Source organism: Dicentrarchus labrax, unplaced genomic scaffold (genome assembly GCF_905237075.1).
Source record: "Dicentrarchus labrax unplaced genomic scaffold, dlabrax2021, whole genome shotgun sequence".
NCBI classification, from domain to species: Eukaryota; Metazoa; Chordata; class Actinopteri; family Moronidae; genus Dicentrarchus; species Dicentrarchus labrax.
In genome coordinates, this window is record NW_026136724.1 from 8,084,216 (window position 1) to 8,105,413 (window position 21,198).

General features: G+C 40.6%; 1 protein-coding gene across 1 annotated transcript in view; it reads left to right on the top strand.

Moving 5' to 3' along the window:
- The first annotated feature begins 4,530 nt into the window (after positions 1–4,530).
- LOC127358623 (proton myo-inositol cotransporter-like) overlaps positions 4,531–21,198 on the top strand; it is a 64,708-nt gene continuing 48,040 nt past the window's right edge. The window contains exons 1-3 of the mRNA XM_051391864.1: positions 4,531–5,294; positions 17,076–17,235; positions 18,729–18,931. Of these exons, the coding sequence (XP_051247824.1) occupies positions 4,724–5,294; positions 17,076–17,235; positions 18,729–18,931 (934 nt within the window). The 5' untranslated portion in view covers positions 4,531–4,723. The remainder of the gene's footprint in view (positions 5,295–17,075; positions 17,236–18,728; positions 18,932–21,198) is intronic.

The following is a 21,198-nucleotide window of genomic DNA, read 5'->3' on the forward strand; positions in this document are numbered from 1 at the left end:
GTGTGTGTGTGTGTGTGTGTTTGTTTGTGTGTGTGAAAGAGGATGGATGCACACACAGTTTGGAAAACTCAACATCAAAATGAATTCCAACGTAGAGTTCGAAAAGGCTGTTCTTTCATTCCTTTAAACCTGTTTCCTACCACAAAAGATAAAACTCAGTGTCACCAAGGGGTAATATATTGAGTCCTGTATTATGAACAAAGAGGGATGCTTACTTCTGGCAAACACTGTTGAACCAGACAATGCCTTGCCAAGACATGCAGACAATGAGAAAATGAGAAATTAGGCTGTGGAAAGGGGCCAGGGTGCATGAACCAGGATGTAGTTAGTTATTTTTTCGTTTGAGAGCTGAGGGGAAGTACCATGTGATGCTTAAGGATGTGTTATGCAGCTACTCAGATTTCTTTTCACGCAAAGATTATACTTAAAGCTGCAAACTGAGTCAAAATCAGTGAGGTGGTAAAAGGATTAAGAGGCTTATCAACAGTAAACAGGCTATTAAACCTGAGATCTTTCACCGTAACCCACTGCATTGTAATTCAAGATATTACGTTCTCATTAAAATTCTCAGTGTATAGATATATGAACTAAGGAGTACTTTCACTGCACATAACTGAACTATAAATATTCATTTTTTCAAATGTATGTAGTCTTTTAAGTAGTTAAATACGGTTGCAAAACACTACAAAATACTGCATGTGTATATTTTAAAACTTATAGCTGGCATGGACATTGTAAAAGAATTTACATTGTTATGTCTTAAAGCTACATTCATTGACTTATTTATTTTTTGGTCACTAAGGACCAGAAGAGCTCAAAAACAAGCTTAGTGACACACACACACACTCTTGATACATCACTGTGAAAGGCTATGACATTATCGGTCATTTGGAGTCACGTTTCTGGCCACTGGCAAATATAAGTCGAATATTCACTCTTGTATTCACATTGGTTTGATCTCCACAGATTCCTGAGAAAAATAGCTGTGTCCTTTAGCTGCTAGCTTTTTGACTTTCAGCGAGCAAGCTTTTAACTTTGTCTTCCCACTGTTTGGTGCTGGGCAGGTGAAAAAATGTATACATAATTAATGAGAGTAGAAAGAGTTGTACAGTAAATGTCTCATGAAACAAAAACAATGAGCTAAAATAGGCTAAAAGGTGGGTGATATTGGGTTCATTTTCATTTTCAAGAGCAGTGGAAGTTGAGCGATAATTCGTGCAGTGATAATAAGCTTAATCACTGCTACTGACCTCTTGCATGTCACATATTGCCATTTGATTGATTGTTGATGATGAGTAGTGGAGCTTTTACATTGAAAGTCAAGTCATGTCAATTTAATATATATAGCACATAATTAAAAGCCACAGTTTGACTCAAGGGGCTTTACAATCTATTAATAATTTTTACAAACGAGGGAAAAACTCCCAAAAACAAAACCTTTAACAGGGAGGAAAAAGCAAGATCAACAGGTAAGGGGTTGATCACAAGGGGGTGGGGGGTTGTCGCCCAAAACGTGTGCTAAAGTGCCCTCTTGGGAGCCAAAACACATGCTTAGTGCCCTCAAGTGCTCTCTTGGGAGCCAAAATGCGTGCTAAAGTGCCCTCTTGGGACCGCCCCTGCCCTTCAAAAAGTCTGTGCACGCCACTGATAGGTATGTATAAATAGATCAACAAAAAAAAATCCCTATATATACCAATCAAACATCAGTATAGTCTCAATCAGTATTTTTCACAGCCGACGCCTTTGCTGTTCCTGCTGAAGTATGAGGTCACAGTGACTGGGGTGATAGTTGTCAATATCCAGCCCACTTGGCACAGTAGGTCGGAAACCAAGCCACTGCTCTGTTTCCTCAATTAGAACAGTTAATACAACATTGCTTTTATCCTCTCTACAGGTTGCAGCCCAGTCCTTACACCTAGCTCCACACCCACAGGATTGAGTTCTCTTAACCCTATGCTGTCTTCCTGTAATGTTGTACTTCAACTAGCCCCACAGACTGATGTTGGTTATATGTTTGTAGTGCTGCAAATGGTCACGGTGGTCATTTGTTTGATTGTACAAGTTAAGCTTGATTATGGAGACTAAAGGAAGAAAATGACTGTTCTAGAGCGATAAACACCTCAAGAAAGGGTTGTGTAGATCAACCCTTGTGACTGTGATACCTGAGGCTTGGCAATCTGACAGCTGGTCAGGATTTGTCATCTTGGTACATACTATAAAACAGGAACACAGTGGAAGCCATTGTGTTAGTGCAGATCAATGAAGGAACATGCTTGAACTTTCTGGTTCAGGGAAGGTTAAAGTGTCAGAGAGACTGTTAAAAGTTAAAGAATTGCATAATACATACAGAGAATTGTATTAAAAGTTAGAGGAAATATCAGGAAAACTCATCTCTCATCCAGTATTGACAGGAAATAATCTGCTCAAATTGAATTTTTACACGAACTTCTGTTGTTTAAGAGATGGTTTATAGTTTGGTTTATAGCCTTTTGACAGAACAGAAGAAGACACAATGAGAGGAAGCACGGATAGATAGATAGATCAAGGAGAAGAAGATGCAGATGGTGCTGGCAGTCAGTTTCTCATTCCTGACATTTGGAAGTGAATTTGTATGCATTCCTTGCTGTGACATGCTTAATTATTTTTTTGGAGAGCAAAGCACAGGTGAAAACCAGCCTGACCAATATATTTTTTTCCTCTTCGGAATAAAATGTGCTCAGTAAAATGTAATTAGAGATTCTAACGTAACGAGGTGACCAACTAAAGTGTATGAGGAACATTGCTCTGATGTTGGTGCAAGTGGAAGTATCCAGGGTTGCCAAAATTATACCAATCCATACCCTCCCTTGACCCTGCTACTAGCAGGTGTGGAGTCACAGTTTATTTATTTAAAATACTTAACATAGTTAATTTCACTAGAAGAGACATTGTTTTTCACCATGAAACCATTTACATATCTATATATTCCATAACTGTCTGTAAAACCTATGAACAGAATAATCATTCTTATACATTCTCTCACTGGCCTAACCCTAGTCAATGAAATAATAGTGAAATTAAAATATTTTCAGGGGCCCGCCTGCAAACCTCAAGGACCCCTGAGGTCCCCAGACACCAGGGCCACTGATCTACACCACTATGTGTACAGGAAACATGTTCCATTATTGCCCTCTTTCTCTAATGGGCTTCGTCATGAGCCATTATCAGGCTGTACTTCTCCATTTTGCGTGACACCACTGTCCACATATTGATCCCCTGCACACATGAACGCATTTACAACCATGTCATTTCTCCAGGCTGCAGCCATGCAGTGTGTTCACAGAGATTACCTTTTCTGTGTCTTAAGCTTGATCAATAATAAGGACGGTAGAAGCAATGATAATGGTTGAGTGTGTGAAGGAGCAACTTCTGAACATGAGAGACGAAGGTTTTTCGTGGGTTGATGGAGACCTTTTGAGAGAAAGAGAGATTACGGTAGATTACCATAGGATTTGCTTTCCTTTGTCTTATATGATAATAAACAGTTGTAGCTTGGTTTGCTCTTTTTTTTCGGTCTTGGGATGACTTGGTTCCTTGTTTAGAGGAACCATATGCTACTTTGATTTAGCGCCTATGTTAATAGTTTTGTGCATTTTGTATTGTATACTTTGGATGTTCATCATATAGAAACTGCCATATAACTAGGAAATAGTTTTCTTAATTACATACGCTGTAGACATTGTAAAGCCCCCTAAGGCTAATTGTGATCTGTGATTCTGGACTATATAAATATTTATTTAGAGACTTTACAACTATATATATATATATATATATATATATATATATATATATATATATATAAGAGACTTTATTTAGAGATTTTAAACATTGACCTGTGATACAGAATCAGTCCTGCAGGGGGCAGCCGTTTTCCTAATATGCCAGAGGCAGCTTGTTATACAGTAACAGGTGAAACAGGTTGTTTTTCATCATTTCACCCATGCATGGCACTTAAAGCATTTGAGTGCGTGTAGAAGCACTTTGTCATGACCTTCTAAAGAGTTCCTACACTTCATACATGTTTTAATATATTTTGTTTGATGTATTTTCACTCTGTATTGCTGAATCTCCAATCTGCATAACAGATTCACCCTTACTAATAAAGAAACCTTTAATCTTGATATACAGCCTAGACACATAGGCCTATATGAATCTATAAGTAAGCAATTCTTTGTTTTAACATGACTTTGGTAGTACGAAAATGAAATATTACAGTAGGCTACATTAATTGTGATTTTTAGTGTTTTTATTGAGCTTATTAATGTGCGGTGTTTCTATTTTCAGTAGGACAGACAATGTTCATTGAATTGTAGCAGACTAAAACCCTCACTCCAGCATCACGCTTCCAAAACAATATTTCTTTGCGTCATGCCGACGCTGGTAGTGACGAACCGCTCCACTACACTCCTCCTATCTTACCTTTCCTCCCCACTCTTCTTCAACTCTCCCATCAGGACCACAGGGATGTGATACACTGATACACACAAGGCTGGAGAACAACTTTACTCGGCAGCCTGCGTTATATTTGGGAGTGGTTTTTGGATACACAGCGCGGCACTAACTCCAAACTGAGGGAGGAGGGGGGTCAATTAGTTAAGTGGATGAGTGTGGTTTTCTTTTCTTTTCTTTTTCTCCGAAGCATCAAAAACAACTCAGCAGCCCTGTCCCGTGTTGTGTTTCCCATATGTCGCGAAAGCAGGTCGACCATGACTACAATCTCCGTAGTATGAGCAACCTGATGGGCGAGCGGTGGAAGAAAGTGAACGACGGGGGAGAGCGGAGTCTCATCAAGGCTCCGTCCAGCGCCAGCATCAGCAGCCAGGGCGCCTCCGCCGCGACTTCCACCGCCGCCGGCGCCCCGGCAGCACCCTCCTCTTCCACCGGTGACCTGGAGAGGGCTGCCCGCAAGCAGTTCCAGCAGGATGTCACGCCCGGCTTCGTCTACGTCCTGGCCGCCTTCTCCGCCCTCGGGGGGTTCCTGTTCGGCTACGACACCGGGGTGATCTCCGGGGCGATGCTCCTGCTGAAGAGGGAGCTGGACCTGAGCGCCCTGTGGCAGGAGGTGCTCATATCAAGTACTGTGGCCGCGGCAGCCCTGTCTGCCCTGCTGGGCGGCTTCCTCAACGGGCTCTTCGGGCGCAGGGTGTGCATACTGCTGGCCAGCTTCTTCTTCACCGTCGGGGGGATCGTGCTGAGCACCGCCCCTGGCAAGGAGGCTCTCCTGGCGGGGAGGCTCATCGTCGGAGTGGGGCTCGGTAAGACATGTGTTCAGCCTCCTGTCAGTTATCAAACTGTTTTTATACAGTTTTAGCCTAAATTGCATCCAAAGATTAGGGTTACATTTTATTTTTGTGAAAGCAAATTAAGAAAAACAACTGGGTAAAGCATTTGCATTAGTTTTGGATGACATTATTAAAATACTTTCCACATTACATTACATTAGGACTGTCACTGAGGTAAAGATACAGTAGCTGGTAATTAGAAAGCAGTGAAACTATCTCACCCCACTGGCAGCACTAATGATAATGTGATACTTTATTGATTTGTACCTTAAGATTAACATGCTCTCCTTCAGAAAAGTGCAGAGGCCAGAATCAGTTTAAGTGCATCTTAAGGTCAATAGTAACCCCCCTGCCCCATCCCACACACGCACACACACACACACACACACACACTGTATTCTTTTGGCTTGTCACTGTCTCTCTTCTCTCTGCCTCAGGCCTCATATTTGCAATTACTCACAGCTTCTAATTACACAGCATGGCCCTCTGCCTGCTCAGGCTGCACGCCACTGGCTGTTAGACAGCGTGCTGTCTTTATTCTTACCATCATTAAAATTATTATTAGATTTAGCTGGGTACCATTAAGGGATAGGGGAAAACTAATCCCGAATAAGAGCCAGGAATCGATCACAGCCTGTGAAAAAGGAAGCCGAGATGAACCTACAAGACTTTTAGTGTCAGTAAGGTCACTTTTGATGTCAGGGTTACATTTATCTGATTGGCTGGTCTCATCTCCGCTTCCTTCCCATCAAACATACCTTTGCACATTCCCTTTCTACTACTTCCTTCCCTACATGAATGTGTTTCACTCTCTGCTTTCTCCTCTTTTTGAATCATCCCTCCGCTCTCTCCCTGTTCATCCCTCCGCTCTCTGCATGCTTTTACATGCGATGCGCCTTTTGATCAGAATTCAATGTACCCCAAATTATTTATAGTGGCTGCTGTTACTCATGAGTCACATACTCTGTGGAAAGGGCTGTTAAAACTGGCTTTCTAGGCTGAGCGCCACGTTGATGGCACTCGCCACGCCGCCTCCTTGGAGAGTAGTAAGCGCTTTCCTCAGGGATATGTGGAGGAATTGCAGACCATTATCTCTCCTCAGTCGACCAGTGGGATAGGAGAGGAAGCTTAACTCTTTGATAAACACCCCTGACCAAAGTGAAAGCTTCTGTGTTTTCTCCCCCTACAAAATAAGACCCCCATGTTATTGATGTGTGTACCCTTTTAGTACCGTTTCTAATGCTTCTTAGATACATACATTTCAACCAGGTAGGAAGGTATGATCACTGCTGGATGAATGGCTGGGAAGAGCAGGAGATTTAAAGGGAAATAATCAAATTTGCATTTCCCATAATTATTTTTCAATGCACGTTCGATACAGAGTGAAGTTTCCTTTTGCCTGTACAAGGGATAAAAAGTCAGCAAAGCCTGGCCGTGACAGTAAAGTTTGTTTTTATTTTTAGGGACTCCCATTTTTCCTTGTGGTGGATCAGGTGATTGACAGGAAGGGCTGATATGAAAAGACTCTTTGACTCAACTTTGCTGAAACTAAATTAAAGCTTCATGTTTCCTGTGATGGGTTATACAGCTTGGGTAACTACATGTCTGTGGCAAATGCTGTTCGTCGGCTTGACAAGGCCTGTGAAGGGTCGAAAACCCTGTGTGCAAACAGTTCGTAAGCAAAGGCTGCTCTCTTTTCTCTTATTTTTCCTGTACTGTAATTCAATGGACTTGTTTTCTCTGTGCAATAAATTAGGGCAATTACAGGTAATTTTACAAAAACAAGCTTGATTCAGAGAAATGGTCTGGGTAATGACAGCAAACTGCAGCCGCTTTTTAATGATGAAAATAAATACAATGTGTTATTTTGAAAAGTTAACGTAGTAAATTATATAGATGGTTCTGGGTAATTATACCAATTTTCCAAAATTGGAATACAAAAATGTGAACAGAAAATGATCCATTCTATAAATATTAATTGTGCCTACTCCTTGAACCCCAGCCATCATGTCCTCTTTCTATTCTTTATATCCACTTGTTTTTAGACATATTTTGAATGTGCACATAAAGCACCTGAATGAAACCTCTTCGGTCTACATCTGCGGCTCCGGAGGAGCTTTCTAAAGTATGCTAAAGAATGACCTTGATGATGTCAACAACGTTATCATGGGCTTGGAAAGGACACATTTAAAACAGACGGCCAGTGTTACAAACTAGAGACTAAGAGTTTGAAAAACATGGCCATTGATAGAGCACAAAAAGTCTCAGGAAGGCATGCTATTAAGATATAGGAGCTGGTCGAACCACCTGTACATAAAATAGAAGCCAAAAATGGTGGTGGGACAACAATTTTGATAATTGATTAGGTTATTTCTTGAAGGCAACTATGTAATGCAAAACATTTACTGTATCCTGAAAACGTAAAGATTTGCTGTTTTTCTCTGTTTTATACCATTGTTGATTGAATATAATGGTTTTGTACTATTGGTCGGACAAAACAAGTTTTTTAAACTTTATAGACTCATTAAAATAATTGTCCGTTGCACAATTCATGTAAATAACAAATGCCCCAAATGCTGCTTTAATACAATATTATGCAAGAATTGGTATTTGTTGCAATTTGGTTCCCCCAGTTTAAGAGTGTATACCATTGTCGTAAATATGAACAGCTGTAAGCGTATTACATTACTCAAAAACTAGCTTTCTATCATAGCCAAAAATCAAGCAAATGCAGCGACACAAGACACAACAAGCCAGCTAATATTACCTACTAGTCCAACAGCAAGAAGGCCAGTTCAGTGTCTATCTTCCAACCTTTTTATTTCACCAACAACTAAAAGCCAGTCCGAGATTAACTTCGTGTGGGAAATGGTATCTGGCAACCCAAATTATAGAGCAAGAACAGGTGTTCATTGCGCCAAATGGAAACGAAAGAGGCACTGCTCTCCCTATTACACATCAGTGTATCATCAAAATGATTTTGAGGCTGTTGTTTCAAGGTAAAACAGCTGCATTTTGTTGCTTTTATCCATTTATGAAATGATGGTGCTCTTTTGATTATGTATTCTTGTTGTGCAATCCATTAGAATATTTGCATACCTGTTGCTGGTAGAAATGAGCAGTCATTACCTTCTAATGGACAGTCATCTACGACTAGTTTTTACGTGGACGTGGGCACCCATCCGCGCCAGTTTCAATTTGAAATACCAGCCCATAAAAAGTACTACTAGGATATCAACACAACGAATCATGGTGGTAATGCCACTCTAGTGTTTGGTTAGAACCACCGACAAAGAAAGGGGAGGTGAGGAAATGATATTGCCTTTCCTAAACGAGAAAAGATGTGAAATGAGGATTGAAAATGCTGCAGCTTCGCACTATCATTTACACACACAAGCTCGGATTGCTAATGTGGGGAAGAAACTAATCACCCGAGTCATTTCAGCTGTTACATTATAAGTGGCTGTTTCATTATAAGTATCCCCTCCCCTTCTACCATCACAGTCTTTTCCCATACAGTCATCTTCATTACACAAGCATGCTCGAGCCAGCCGTGATAGATAATGAAACACATTCTGGCATCACAATTAGCCGCCGGAGACGCTAATAAGGCAAGATTTTTCATTGCATGCAATTATTCCGGCCGTGGCTGTCACCTGCACACTCACATTAACATGACCGCCGGTTCTCAGGGAAAACCAGTTACTTTGCATTTCTGAACTCAACTCGCCAAAAAGGTCATCAGAGCTGTTTGTCAAACCAGCAAAGGCCATATGCCACCAATCCCTGCCTCCCTTTATTTCTACCCAGAAGCCTCTGGTTCGTCTGCTCGCTCCCTCGGTTATTGTTGATCTGACCTTTGCCTGCGCACATGGACTGTTGTGTGATAGGAGCAGTTGTTAGTCTAGGCGAACAGACAGTATTGAACCAGACTGTTGGGATGGTCAAGGATTTATTACATGACTTTCAATCAAATTAAGAGGTTTTCTTGCTGCTCTGAATATTATAAGTATAAGACGTGTCAATCTCGGTGGAGAAACCTACTCTTGTTAGCTATGTTGGACGTGTGATATGTGATGTGTAATGTAAGCATAGTCAATCTGCTAGCATGTTAACTGCTGCCTGAGCTATAATGCCAATGTTTTTTTCCTGTAGATCGCACTGTGTCATGGTTTTGGGTTTACTTTAGTTATTACCTGTTTTAGTTTGTAATTCCACTCCTCTTCCTGTCTTTATTCCTGTTTTTCCTCCAGTTTTGATTGTCTGCCCCACGCTGATTATTTCCCCCCTGTCTCTGGTGATCCTTCCCCTCACCTGTGTGTTTAGGCTTTGTGTTCCCTTGTTTCTGTGTCCTGGTTGTTTTGTCCCTGTGTTGCCTTGTTGTTGTTTTTTTTGCTTTTTGCTTTGCCTGGAGCTACATCTGTTTACCTACATGTCTACCTGCCTGCACCTGCCTGTAAGCTTAATTCTTATATTAAATCACTGAATTCATCCTGCTGCCTGTGCCAGCTTGCATTTTGATCCAATTCTGTTTTTCCTGAGCCGTGACACACTGGCTGTGGATTAAAAAAAAAAAAAAAAGTAGCAATAGATCAATTTCAGTTTTTTTTCTTTAATTTATACATGAAATAATTTACATATGATCACTTTTTAAGATATGGCAAGCGTATATCTGTCAATATATCAGCCTTTTTGACTTACCAGTCGGGGAAAACAGTTGCTTTTCTACACGTTCAGCAGATAGGGAGAAACATTCCGATTTGTAGTTTCTTTCTTAAAACTCGATTTAGCTCTGTTTCTCTGTTTTCTGTTTTTAGCTCTGTTTTCGGACTCCTCTGGGAAATATTTAGCTCTTTAGCTGCAAAATGCTGCACTGTGTTCACTAGCAAGTCTCTAACTTGTATGTTTGCTGTTTGGTGCTGGGCTGGTAGCATACAATTGATTTTTAGAGGCCAAACGAGGGAGAGAGGGGGACAGAGAGAGGGGGATGGAGGAGGGAGAGAGGCTGAGGGAAACTGTGGAGTCGGATGGTAATTCTGTGATTTCATCACTATGAGCAACTTCTTTCACATACAACTAGACATGTGAGCCAATATTGATTATAGCCCCATTTAAACTAAAAGTCTTTGAAGTGCAAAACTCAATGTTTTATCACAAAAATGTAATTTACTTTATTATCACTAAAGCAAATAATCACATTATTTGCTATTTCTCCAGCCAGACATTCTGGATGGGGTTGGTGGGAGTCTTTTGCTGGGTGGCAGACTTGCACATGAAATAATTTGAAGGAAAGTTTCTGTGATAATACAGAAGTTGTAAAGTAACTTGCATTACCCTAATGCATCTGTGCTATTTTTAAAATCTAAGTTATGTTTGAATGAATGGTATGGTATCATATTTTGGAGTCCTTATTTACTTTTGTCATTTCTCTTCGTTGCTCTCATCGTCTTTACATTTGAAAATGTACACTACAGTGATAAGGCACTGAGCTGTCAGAGATAATAGGATAGAGAAACTATGCTTTCATATTTCTGTAAAGAGTTTTACCACATTTTCACGGTAGTAGACAAACTAGCACGGCTGCATGTGACCTTTGCCTTGCAGTTCTTAGCAGTACCTCAAGAGTCTCCCTGAAAAATAATGGATTTTTTGTGTGCTCTCTGCGTTGCGACAGTTAGATTTAAAGGGTCAAAAAGAACCATGAAATGTTTTTCTTAAAAGAAATCTGCTCTGATTCCTTCACCCATAGTTGGTTATAATCCATTGCCTCACCCATAGACACACAAATCCACAAACAAAAGCACACAGTCACCCTCACAGTGAGTACATAATCATGTTTTCTGGCTAAATTATCTCGCAATTGGAAATGTGGAATTGCTTTGTCCTTGGAAACAGTAGATGAAGGGGCCACATAAAATAGTGCCGTTAATTACATTGTGATAACATTTAATTATCACCTGGAGGCTTGATAATTAATTGCTTGGTTTATATAATTAAGTCACATTTTTCCTCCTAACTAGGCGGACGCTAAGTGTAGACTTAATGAGGAGTTTGTTTATGCACATATTATTGTTGTAATGTGGAAATCACGTCACTAAAATGTCAAGTGTTCAGGAAATGAGTTGCTTTTGGCTCGATATTCGCGCACTTTGAGTTATTTATTTATTTCTAAACTGGTTTTATGAGAACATGAAGTCTTGCAGTTTTGAGTCACATGGTTACTCAACCTTTCTTTACCTTTTAAACAAACACATCTGTATTGACAAAATCCAATGTTACTGTATTTAATTAAGGAAGGGGACAACCTCTCCTGCATTTTACCACTGAATTTAGAGTTTTCTCTTTTCCTCACTGCAATTTCAAGCATCCTCCATTAGCTTCTAATTACCTTCCTCCATCACAACCAGCTACTTAGTGCCAGAAAATGTCCTGTCTGTCTCTACTACACCACAGTGATGGAGGGTCTACTGAAGCGTCTCCCTCGTACTCCGATCCAGTGAGTCAGTCCCAACCTTTGTACTACGTGCCCAGAGGCTGCCTTCACAAGACCAGACAGATCCTTTGTTTAAGTGTGCTGCGCTGCTTTGAGGCTGGGCCTGACCAGACGATGACTTTAGAGGGTGTGTGTTTGTGTGCCTGTGTGTGTATGCACGGAGAAGGGAATGCTGGGAGCTGTCCCCGGTGCTGAAAGGAGAGCTCATTAACGAGAGAGGGAACACACTGCGACTGTGTTTGTAAAGGATTCGCATACAAGCGAGAGAAGAAATCTGGCCTTTGGTTCAAATAATTTTGCTTGTTTTCAGCACTGTTTTAGTTCCAGTGGAGAACTTCAGAGGATTTTCAGTACTTCAGATGGCTTCTCTTGAATCACAATGACTCGATATGTCCTCTATGTAATGATACTGATAGAGGACAAAAGCGACTCAAATAACGTCTAGTTTATATTTCTACACTCTCGCTATCTAGTAGTCCTTTTGTCTGTTTTACATAAATCATTTTAAACACTTCTCAGTGAGAGTACACTGGAAGTAGCCACCTGAATTAGCAACTGTAGCTCATGGATCATGCTAATTTTACACTCGCACATTTGTTGTAGAGATTTGGGAAACCTGACTCTGGCTAAACATTGTTTATCGCGGCGAGTCTCTTAAACCTTTCCAAATAAACTTCAATTTTACATAAACAATTTTCACCACAAGTAAACAGACACATTAGCTCCCTAGTTAGCCAATGTTTGCTAACTGCATAAAGATCTGGTTCCAGGGCCAGCATCCGGCTAACCTAGCTAGATGTTTGGTTGGCGATTGGCACACTATCCATTTTATGTAATAAATGTGTCACTAGTTGTATAGCATGATACTGTTTCAGTAAAGGTGAAAAATACAGAAATTTGTAACTTGTTAAATTATGTAACATTGGAAGGAAGTTGACATAACATTTAAGGGAAGTTTGCAACTTAAAAATGAATAAATTCTACATTTTAAACGCCTGTGTGAGACAGGACTCAAGAGATTCACAGCCGAAAAAACACTTAATTTCACACAGTCAATAAACTGAAGCCAACCTGTAAAGTATTTGACCTTTTTACTGGCCTGTAATGGTATTAGCTTTAATGGGCTCGTCAGATATTTTCCCCCTTCACCACCTGCAGCACGATGTGAAATGGAAATGATCCATTACTCAGTAAATACATCAACATCAGCTGTAGTATCTCACTCCTAGGCATATGGGCTGTGTGTGGCAGCAGGCGTGGCTTGGACGGAGACAAGCTGGTGTTACATATGGCTAAGATAAAACAGCAGAACACTCAGGGAAACTAGCAAGAAGAGGAAGGTCTGACTGTGTTAGACGAATACGGATAGTGGCATTACAGCGGATGCGGATCTGTAGGATTTGTTTGTGTTAAGTCTGTGCATGTGTCTGTCTGTGTGTGTGCCTCTGCATAATGTTGAGTACACAAACGTACAGCTCAAGCACACGTTAAAAATGTAGCTGTCATATAGAAAGGAGCTAAATTTCATGGCTTTTGGTGTTGCTGTCTTTGCTTATGAACTGCTCTGTAGATTGGCATGCTGCTCTGTCCACCTGTTGAATCACATTCAAACTTGATATTCTGAACATTCTGTAACATACCTGTTTTCAAACAAAATACAGTATAGAATATATTCTTGTTTGACAAAAATTCTTCATCACTGAATGGGGTTTCCTTTGTTGCCAAGGAGATGGTACAGCTGATCCAAGTATGGAATTCCGGTAATGTGATAAAAGGAGGTTGTATTTGGTGGAGGGGGGTATTGTAACCCCTGTCTTTGTTTAATGGTGGTGTTTGGTGTCTGATGTTGAATGGTTTGCATGATCTTTCTCAGGCCAGCCACTGTCTCCTGGTCAATGACCACCTGTTAGCATGTGACTGAAATTCTATATGAAGGTTGCATTATAACAGCATTATAACAACTGTACCAGCTCCAGAACAACTAAGCAAGCTCCATCTACTGAAGGCCATTGAAGATGTGGTTGAAAGCCCTGTGCTAAGGACTGTTTTTCTTACACTGCTATGCAAGTTTAATAATCAGTCTTCAAGTTCAAGCTATAGCATATTGTTTACTTCACACATATTTGCATAGTTATTTAGTTTCAAGGTATTTGTTTTTAAGGCAACCAGATTATAGAGATAGATGGTGCTACTTAAGATACATCTATGATAATACTGTTTTAAACCAGAGCAGCTGCACTTTAAGGATAAGTCTGGTGAGATGTTTTTCTTGTCAACAAAATACCATAAAAATTCCCAAACCAACAATGAATTGAACTTGCTAATAAGTATTGTAGTGTGTTGTGTGAAGCCAAAAACTGACATATCTTATTCCTCTGTCCCAAAGATCTCCATTGTGGACCACAAACTATTAAACACATCACAGTTTTGAGTTAATCCCGCATAAAGTACTGCTGCTGTAAATCAGTCCCTCCAGGAACCAATCCCTGTGAATTCTGCGTGACCTTGCAATTTCGTCCAATCACTATCACTTTTCCACAAATTTGACCAAACACTGTAGCTTCACCAATCATACCAGTCCCCTGTGCAAAATGTTGAGCCGTACGTCACCAAACTACTAGCAATGTTATTACCCCTGGAACAAGTTGCCATCCATTTTTTATGAATTATACAAAAAAACAGTGCACTATTGCAATTTTGACTTTGTCTAAAATCAATGTAACATGCTTCACAATTTTTTTAGAAAAGCTGCCGTGAAATGAGCCCGCAACAATCCCTAAACAAGCCAGTGAAATACTGGATCTATAGTGGTAAATACCCACTAATGTGAATTTTGCCACTGAAAATAGTACCCAACAAACTTACTATATTCCTGTTTGTCTAACATTTGCTGAAAAGCACAGTGCCAAGCTGTTGTTAGAAAATGACTGAGCATTTTTAAAAATGAAAGAACATGATTGTTAGCCTTTCTTTCAATAATAAAAAGGAACCAATAGGCTTGTGTTTGAAAGCCTGAGAAACTTGGGAAAAAAGTTGAAGATAAGAAGTGTTTTTCATGGGATTTGTTGACAACAACAAAAATACTGAATACTGCAAACCCTATCATTTGAAACACTGATCTAGTCCACCCTTGTTCCACAGAATGTAGCTTAAAATTGGAACAAGTCTTGAATGTGACATGTATGACAGGTATTTATAGACATATACATGTCTACAGTATAAAGTACAAGGATGCTTTCTTATCAGCAGTAGAGTGTTCTACTTACGTTTCTAAAGTCCAGTGACCAGAGACCAACGTGGAAGTCTCTTAATAAGCAGTTCTTCTATACACTGACCACAAGATGTTTCCAAAAAGGTCAGATTGTACTTACAAACTCGTGGCTGGTATCACAGATGCTACATACCATGTCTAATTCTACTGTGACCTACAGTACGTCATAGGGTTAGATTTTTCTTGTGTCTATCTTTCAGCAGCATATCTTTAAAGCTTATGAATGGATTCCCATTAAATTGGCCTGAGCAGACAGGCTTCATGCCAAAGAGCAGTTGATTAGATTTCACGGTGATGTGGATCTCGGATTTCCGCCATCAGATGATAATTCTTTTTTAAGCCCTAACTAAGATAAAGACTTGCCTCCAAATCCTTAGGGTATGCTTGCATGGTCAAATCAATTTCAATCAAAATATCAGAGACAAGATTGATATCTCTGGGTGTAACAGCAGGCAGGAGAACTGGTCAGAGTCTGCGAGTGCCTCCCTCTCTGATCATTCAACACCCAACAGTAGACCAGGCTGAGACCTGAACACACCATAACTGCTAACTTTTCCCATAAACTGTGTTGTGATGTTGTGCACTCCTTCAAGCAAAGTAACAGCGCTTTGAAACGTTGATTATGGTGATTGCCCAGAGTGGCCCATTCTCTGTGGAGGTAAAAAACAAAAACAAAACCAAAAAATCCTCCTTGCTCTTGGTTATCGATTTCTCTTCCCCAGAGCTTCCACAGTGTGGTGCCCGCTCGGAGACAGCGTGGCTGGTTTTCCAGCAAGTGGTTGCCATAGCAACAGGTAGCCACGTAGTCATGGCGGCCGTCGGGAGCAGGGTGGTGGCAGTAGGGAAGGCGGGGGAGTAGAGGGGAGTAGAGGGGTGTATAGAAAGCAGTGGCAGACTATTAATAGAGCTTATCAGGAGCCAGCTGCAGAAAGCTGCGGCCTCATGGCACATCGTCAGATACATCCAGGACAAACACCCAATGTTTGTTCTGTGTGTATGTGAGTACAGCAGCGTGCATGTCACTGTATGGGTGTGTTGTTGTGTGTGTGTGTGTGTGTGTGTGTGTGTGTGGAGAGAGAGAGAATGGATGTTTCCAGATCAGAGTAATGCAGAGCCCCTTAGTGAGATAGTATTTGTTTGTGTCTCTTGGGTTCACCTACATGACGACATTGTTGCTGTTGTTGATGTCAGGGTCAAAGGTCAAAGCTATTTTAAATAAGTAATTTTTAGATGGATTGGTTTTGTTTTTAATAGTGAAATAATTGTAATTGGTAATAATGAGGTAAAACTCAGTCACTTTGTTACACACTGGTTTTGTGATTTTAAAGTTTAAATTAATTTAAAATTTTATTTTCTTCAAAAAACTTGATCACATCTGATAAGAATATTACAATGTGTGAGTATCAAATCATCAAAAGAAAAGCACAAATAGTCATAAAAATCCTAAAAATAGTAAAGTGTTGTTTGTCAAACAACTATGAAATTGCCATAATTGAGAGAAAATTGTGACCATTTTGTGGTGAGGTAATATTAGCAATTATATTGTATTGTAGTTGGGGTAGAAGGAGCAATAATGGGCCACTTGGGGCTATCGGAAGAAGCTGTAAACATTTCACTGACCCATATTGACTTTGTAAAGGCAAATGTGCTGACAAGCAGTTAGTTCCCAACAGACGTTTCTGGCCACCTGGTACAGTAAATCCACTCCAATATTTACCATATTTATTCCGATATTTTTTTATCTCTCTTGGTCTCCACCAACTCCTGAAGCACCAACTCCTGTACGTTCACCAGCTAGTCGCTTACTTTGGTTACCTTAAAAAACCTGCCTTGGTTCTATGGATCTTGGTCATGATTTAGCTGTAAACCTGCCCTAATGGATTCATAACATCTGCTGCACAAGGCACCATCTCTGCACGCCAGTCGCCTTGCTTAGTTGAACCTCCCTCTAACCACCACCTCTCCCCCTCTCTCTCCCCCCGCTGTGTAGGTATTGCCTCTATGACTGTGCCAGTATACATCGCTGAGGCCTCTCCGCCCCACCTCAGGGGGCAGCTGGTGACAGTTAACACCCTCTTCATCGCCGGTGGACAGTTCACCGCCAGCCTCATCGACGGCGCTTTCAGCTACCTGCAGCGCGATGGGTGGAGGTCAGACACTGAGACGAGCACCTCACACGTACAGAAAATGTGTAAAATTACGAACAGCAAATAATGCAGAAAGCATGTTGAAAATGGCATCTTATATGTCTGCATCAATGCGCTTTAGTTACTTTTCAAAGGCTGCAAATATTCCTGTCAGTCAGATGTTATATTAGCATCTTTTCTTTGAGTTCTTATCAAATGCCAGAAAAAGTCGAGCTGGCTCAGATCCTCATTCCAAATGTCAACACATGCACAGGTCAGACCCTAACATTTGCTGAGAGCAGCCGTACTGTACGTTTGAAACATACAGCATGCCTCTTTCTCTGTCCTTGTTTTCTCTTTTATCTGTTACCTCCTTTGCTTTTTTTCTGCTTCTGTTAGCATCTTTCCCACTGTCACACTGAATGCAGGTTTACAGCCTCCAGCGTGTTTGAATGTTGAGCTGTGAGACAGTGTAGATAAGAATCAACCTTTTTGCAGGGATCTACGTTTCTGATGGAGATGGCGCAGATCGTTTAGAAGCCTCTAGATTGGTCTGATTCATACATGATAATGGCTTTTTGGAGACACTTATTGAGTTTGGAGTATAAATGCTGTCTGATTGACGTCTTTGCATGCGTAGCAGAAGAAAAGCCTTATATGTCTGGGTGTTCACTTCAGTAAAATTATATGGATTTCCAACTCTTTGGAGTTGTATAAAATGGCAACCTGTTGCTTCTCCACTATTTCTACCTCTAGACATAAAGCTCTGTAACATTTTATCATTATCAGATTTTTTTCCTCCCTTATTCGCCTCTCTTGTACCCTCTTACTCTTTGCCTTCCTATTGCTCAATTGTTTGGATTTGTAGAACAACCCTTTTACACAATGTGTTGAACCCTGATTGTTTGCATAAGTGGATACAAAGAGACAATTTTCCTCTCAACTTAATAGTCTAGTGTATCAGTGGTTTTGTTTGGGTAAAGTTATTCCATTGAGATATTAGAAATCGACATTTTATAGTTGAGCATGCAGTCAAAGTGTATGTTTAAATGTGCATTATGATTTAGAGGGGTTTTTTTACGGATTAAGAGAATATCTGATTAAAAAAATTACAGTATGTGTGTCATCCCCATTCTGTCATTATATACTTCTAGTAATTGGTGTGTTGCTGTGCATGTAAACCCACTTATTACAGCACCTCTTCAATTACGTTCAGGGTTAAAGTTAAATGTGAAATGTAAATGCTAAGGTTATTTTAAGCCAAAGAATCTGAATAAAGCCTTGACATTTCCCCCAGTGTTTAATTTGAATGAACAAACCACCTGATGCTTGCTGGCAAATAGCTGAAACTGAACGCAGGTGCCACCGATTTCTGTAACAAATGTTGAAATAATTGAAATTTGCACGGCACGCAAAGCTGTCATAAGCCAAAAAACAAAAAACACCTGGTTATGTAGTTTCAGTGATCATAGTTAGATTCCTCACTCCATATATCGCCTCCCTCCCTCCCTCTCCAGGTACATGTTGGGTCTGTCGGTGCTTCCCGCACTGCTCCAGTTCATCGGATTCTTGTTCCTACCAGAGAGCCCTCGTTGGTTAATCCAGCGCGGGCTGACCCAGAAGGCCCGCCGCGTGCTCAGTCAGATCCGAGGCAACCAGAACATCGACGAGGAGTACGACAGCGTCAAGAACAGCATCGACGAGGAGGACAGCGGAGGAGGTAACGGGAGAAAAGGAGGGAGGATTGGGGCAAGAGAGCAGCGCAGGCATTTTTGAGTTTGGTGACACTTGTATTACAACAGTAGCTACACAGATATCCATGCGGTGGCTGGCTTTTGTTTGTTTTATGTTATTGGATATCAGTTTAGCAAAGGTTACATACAGATGCTTGAGGAAGGAATTAGCTTACTGGCGTAGCACACTGCATGGACTGAATTTCAACATGTCTGTTAGGTGTTAACATATATATGATATATTTTAGTGAGAAGCACTGGTATGTTTGTTTGTTTACAAGAAAACAGGGAAGCTTTAATATCTTACCCATGGTTGTCCTATTCAACAACTTTTGGACCTAGGTCAAGTAGCTGTAGCTTACCTTAGGTGTGGTTGAAGGTTGTATTCCAATCATTGACAGATTTACAAAGAAAATATAAACCAATGTGTTGGTAGTTCAATGACAATGAGGTGTAGCAAAATGAAAACGCATCTGTGAGGGTAATAAAGCCTCTCTGGTGCAGTCTTTTCAAGGCATTTCATTGATGTAGAGGTGAAGTGCTGCAGAGGTCAGAGGTCTTAAGGACCAGAACAATAGATGATCTCCTCCACAGCAAAGGCGTCCAGTGCTGTGGGAGTCGAGGGATGATTTGAAAACATGTTTGAAAAGGGCCGACTAATTCTTGGGCTCATATTATTAACACCTCACAGCTGACGGAGTCACGACCCAAAGCCTTGAAGGCAGCAGCCAGCTTGTCAGTCACTTCGATGTCCTCTTCAATGAGGCTGATTAGACAGTTGATGCTCGCCTCCTGCTGCGTGATAAAGTCTCTCCTATTGAAAGAACAATAAATCATTCAGTTACTCTGTTGCATTCACTTGACTCTAAGGGCGACAGTGGTGACCTGCGATTCAAACTGCTTGAGCAGTAACGTTGCATCCTTTTATCTTGGTTTTCTGTTGACATGGTTTCCATGTGGAGCACTTTTATCCGCATCTATGGTTATTCAGAAAAACACCTGCTGCTGCCAGAAATATAAAACGCATCACTTCCTGTGCAACAGTGTATGTTTCCTCATGTAGAAACAGGTGCTTTGTTAAAGCTTTCATGGACTAGATGTAGGTTGAACATTTCTCTGATTACTCTTTTGACACCCACTACTTTTAGTGCTGTGATCAACATGACATCATTTCAGCTTTCAACAAAATGAAACCAATCCCAAAAACTGTCTTTGTGTTACTTTTACATCCTGTTTGTTCATGAAAGTCTTCTATCAAAATGTCATTTTATTTGTCATTTTGTTTATATTATATTTACGTCCAGGGATAATACACACTTATAAACATCACTGTAATTGGCCAGAAACGAAAGAGCACAATGGAAATGAAATGGAAATAAACTGATTTAAATTGAATGTGTCTCAGCTTTAGCGTCAGCTGCAAATGTTAGCATGAATGGCTAACTAACTTAGCCAGAGAGCATTTTATTAACTAATTACATTTTGGGGGTTACAGGTTGTGTTAATAAAAGCCACGTTTACAATAGCACAGCCACTGTCAGGCAGCCAGATCCTGGCTGATACTAGCTCTATCAGAGTTTAGATTTGGATTTAGGGAACCAGCTCCAGCCAAAATCGACTAGGTTTGTAATAACTTATAACATCTCACCTGAATGACTTGACCATCTTTAACAACTACATTTCCAATTATAGTGGAAGAGCTACAAGCCACAGACACAGAATATGGTTACTTGATTCAGTGCAACTAAAACTTTGGATCCAGTAATAATTATTTCTCAATAATTGAAATGGGAAAGTCTTCCATTCCTGCAGTGCATGAAAATCAAAGTGATACGTGGATCATTCTCAGGTGTGTTTGGGTTTGTAAAACATCCTCTGAATGTCCACAATGAGCAAAGCCTGGAGTGTAATGGAAAAGAATAAGAGTGGAGATAGGAGAGTCGATTAACAGGAGGACAAGTGGGTAAAAGAGTAAAAGAAGGGGAGCATGAGGGAAAAAGAGCAGGAGGAGAGGAGAGGAAACCGGTTTTATCCTGCAACTAATCAACCTTGACAACAGAGAGCACCATGTCTCTGGAATAGTGTCATCCATAGATCCTCTGGGTCCATGTGGCCTGCAGTGAAGAGGAGCCTCTATATCACATACACACACATAATTACACACTGATATATAAAAACACACACTGAGTCCCACAAGAGTGTCCCTCTTGTGGGACTCAGTGTGTGTCCAGTAGTTTCCTTTTTCATTTCAATG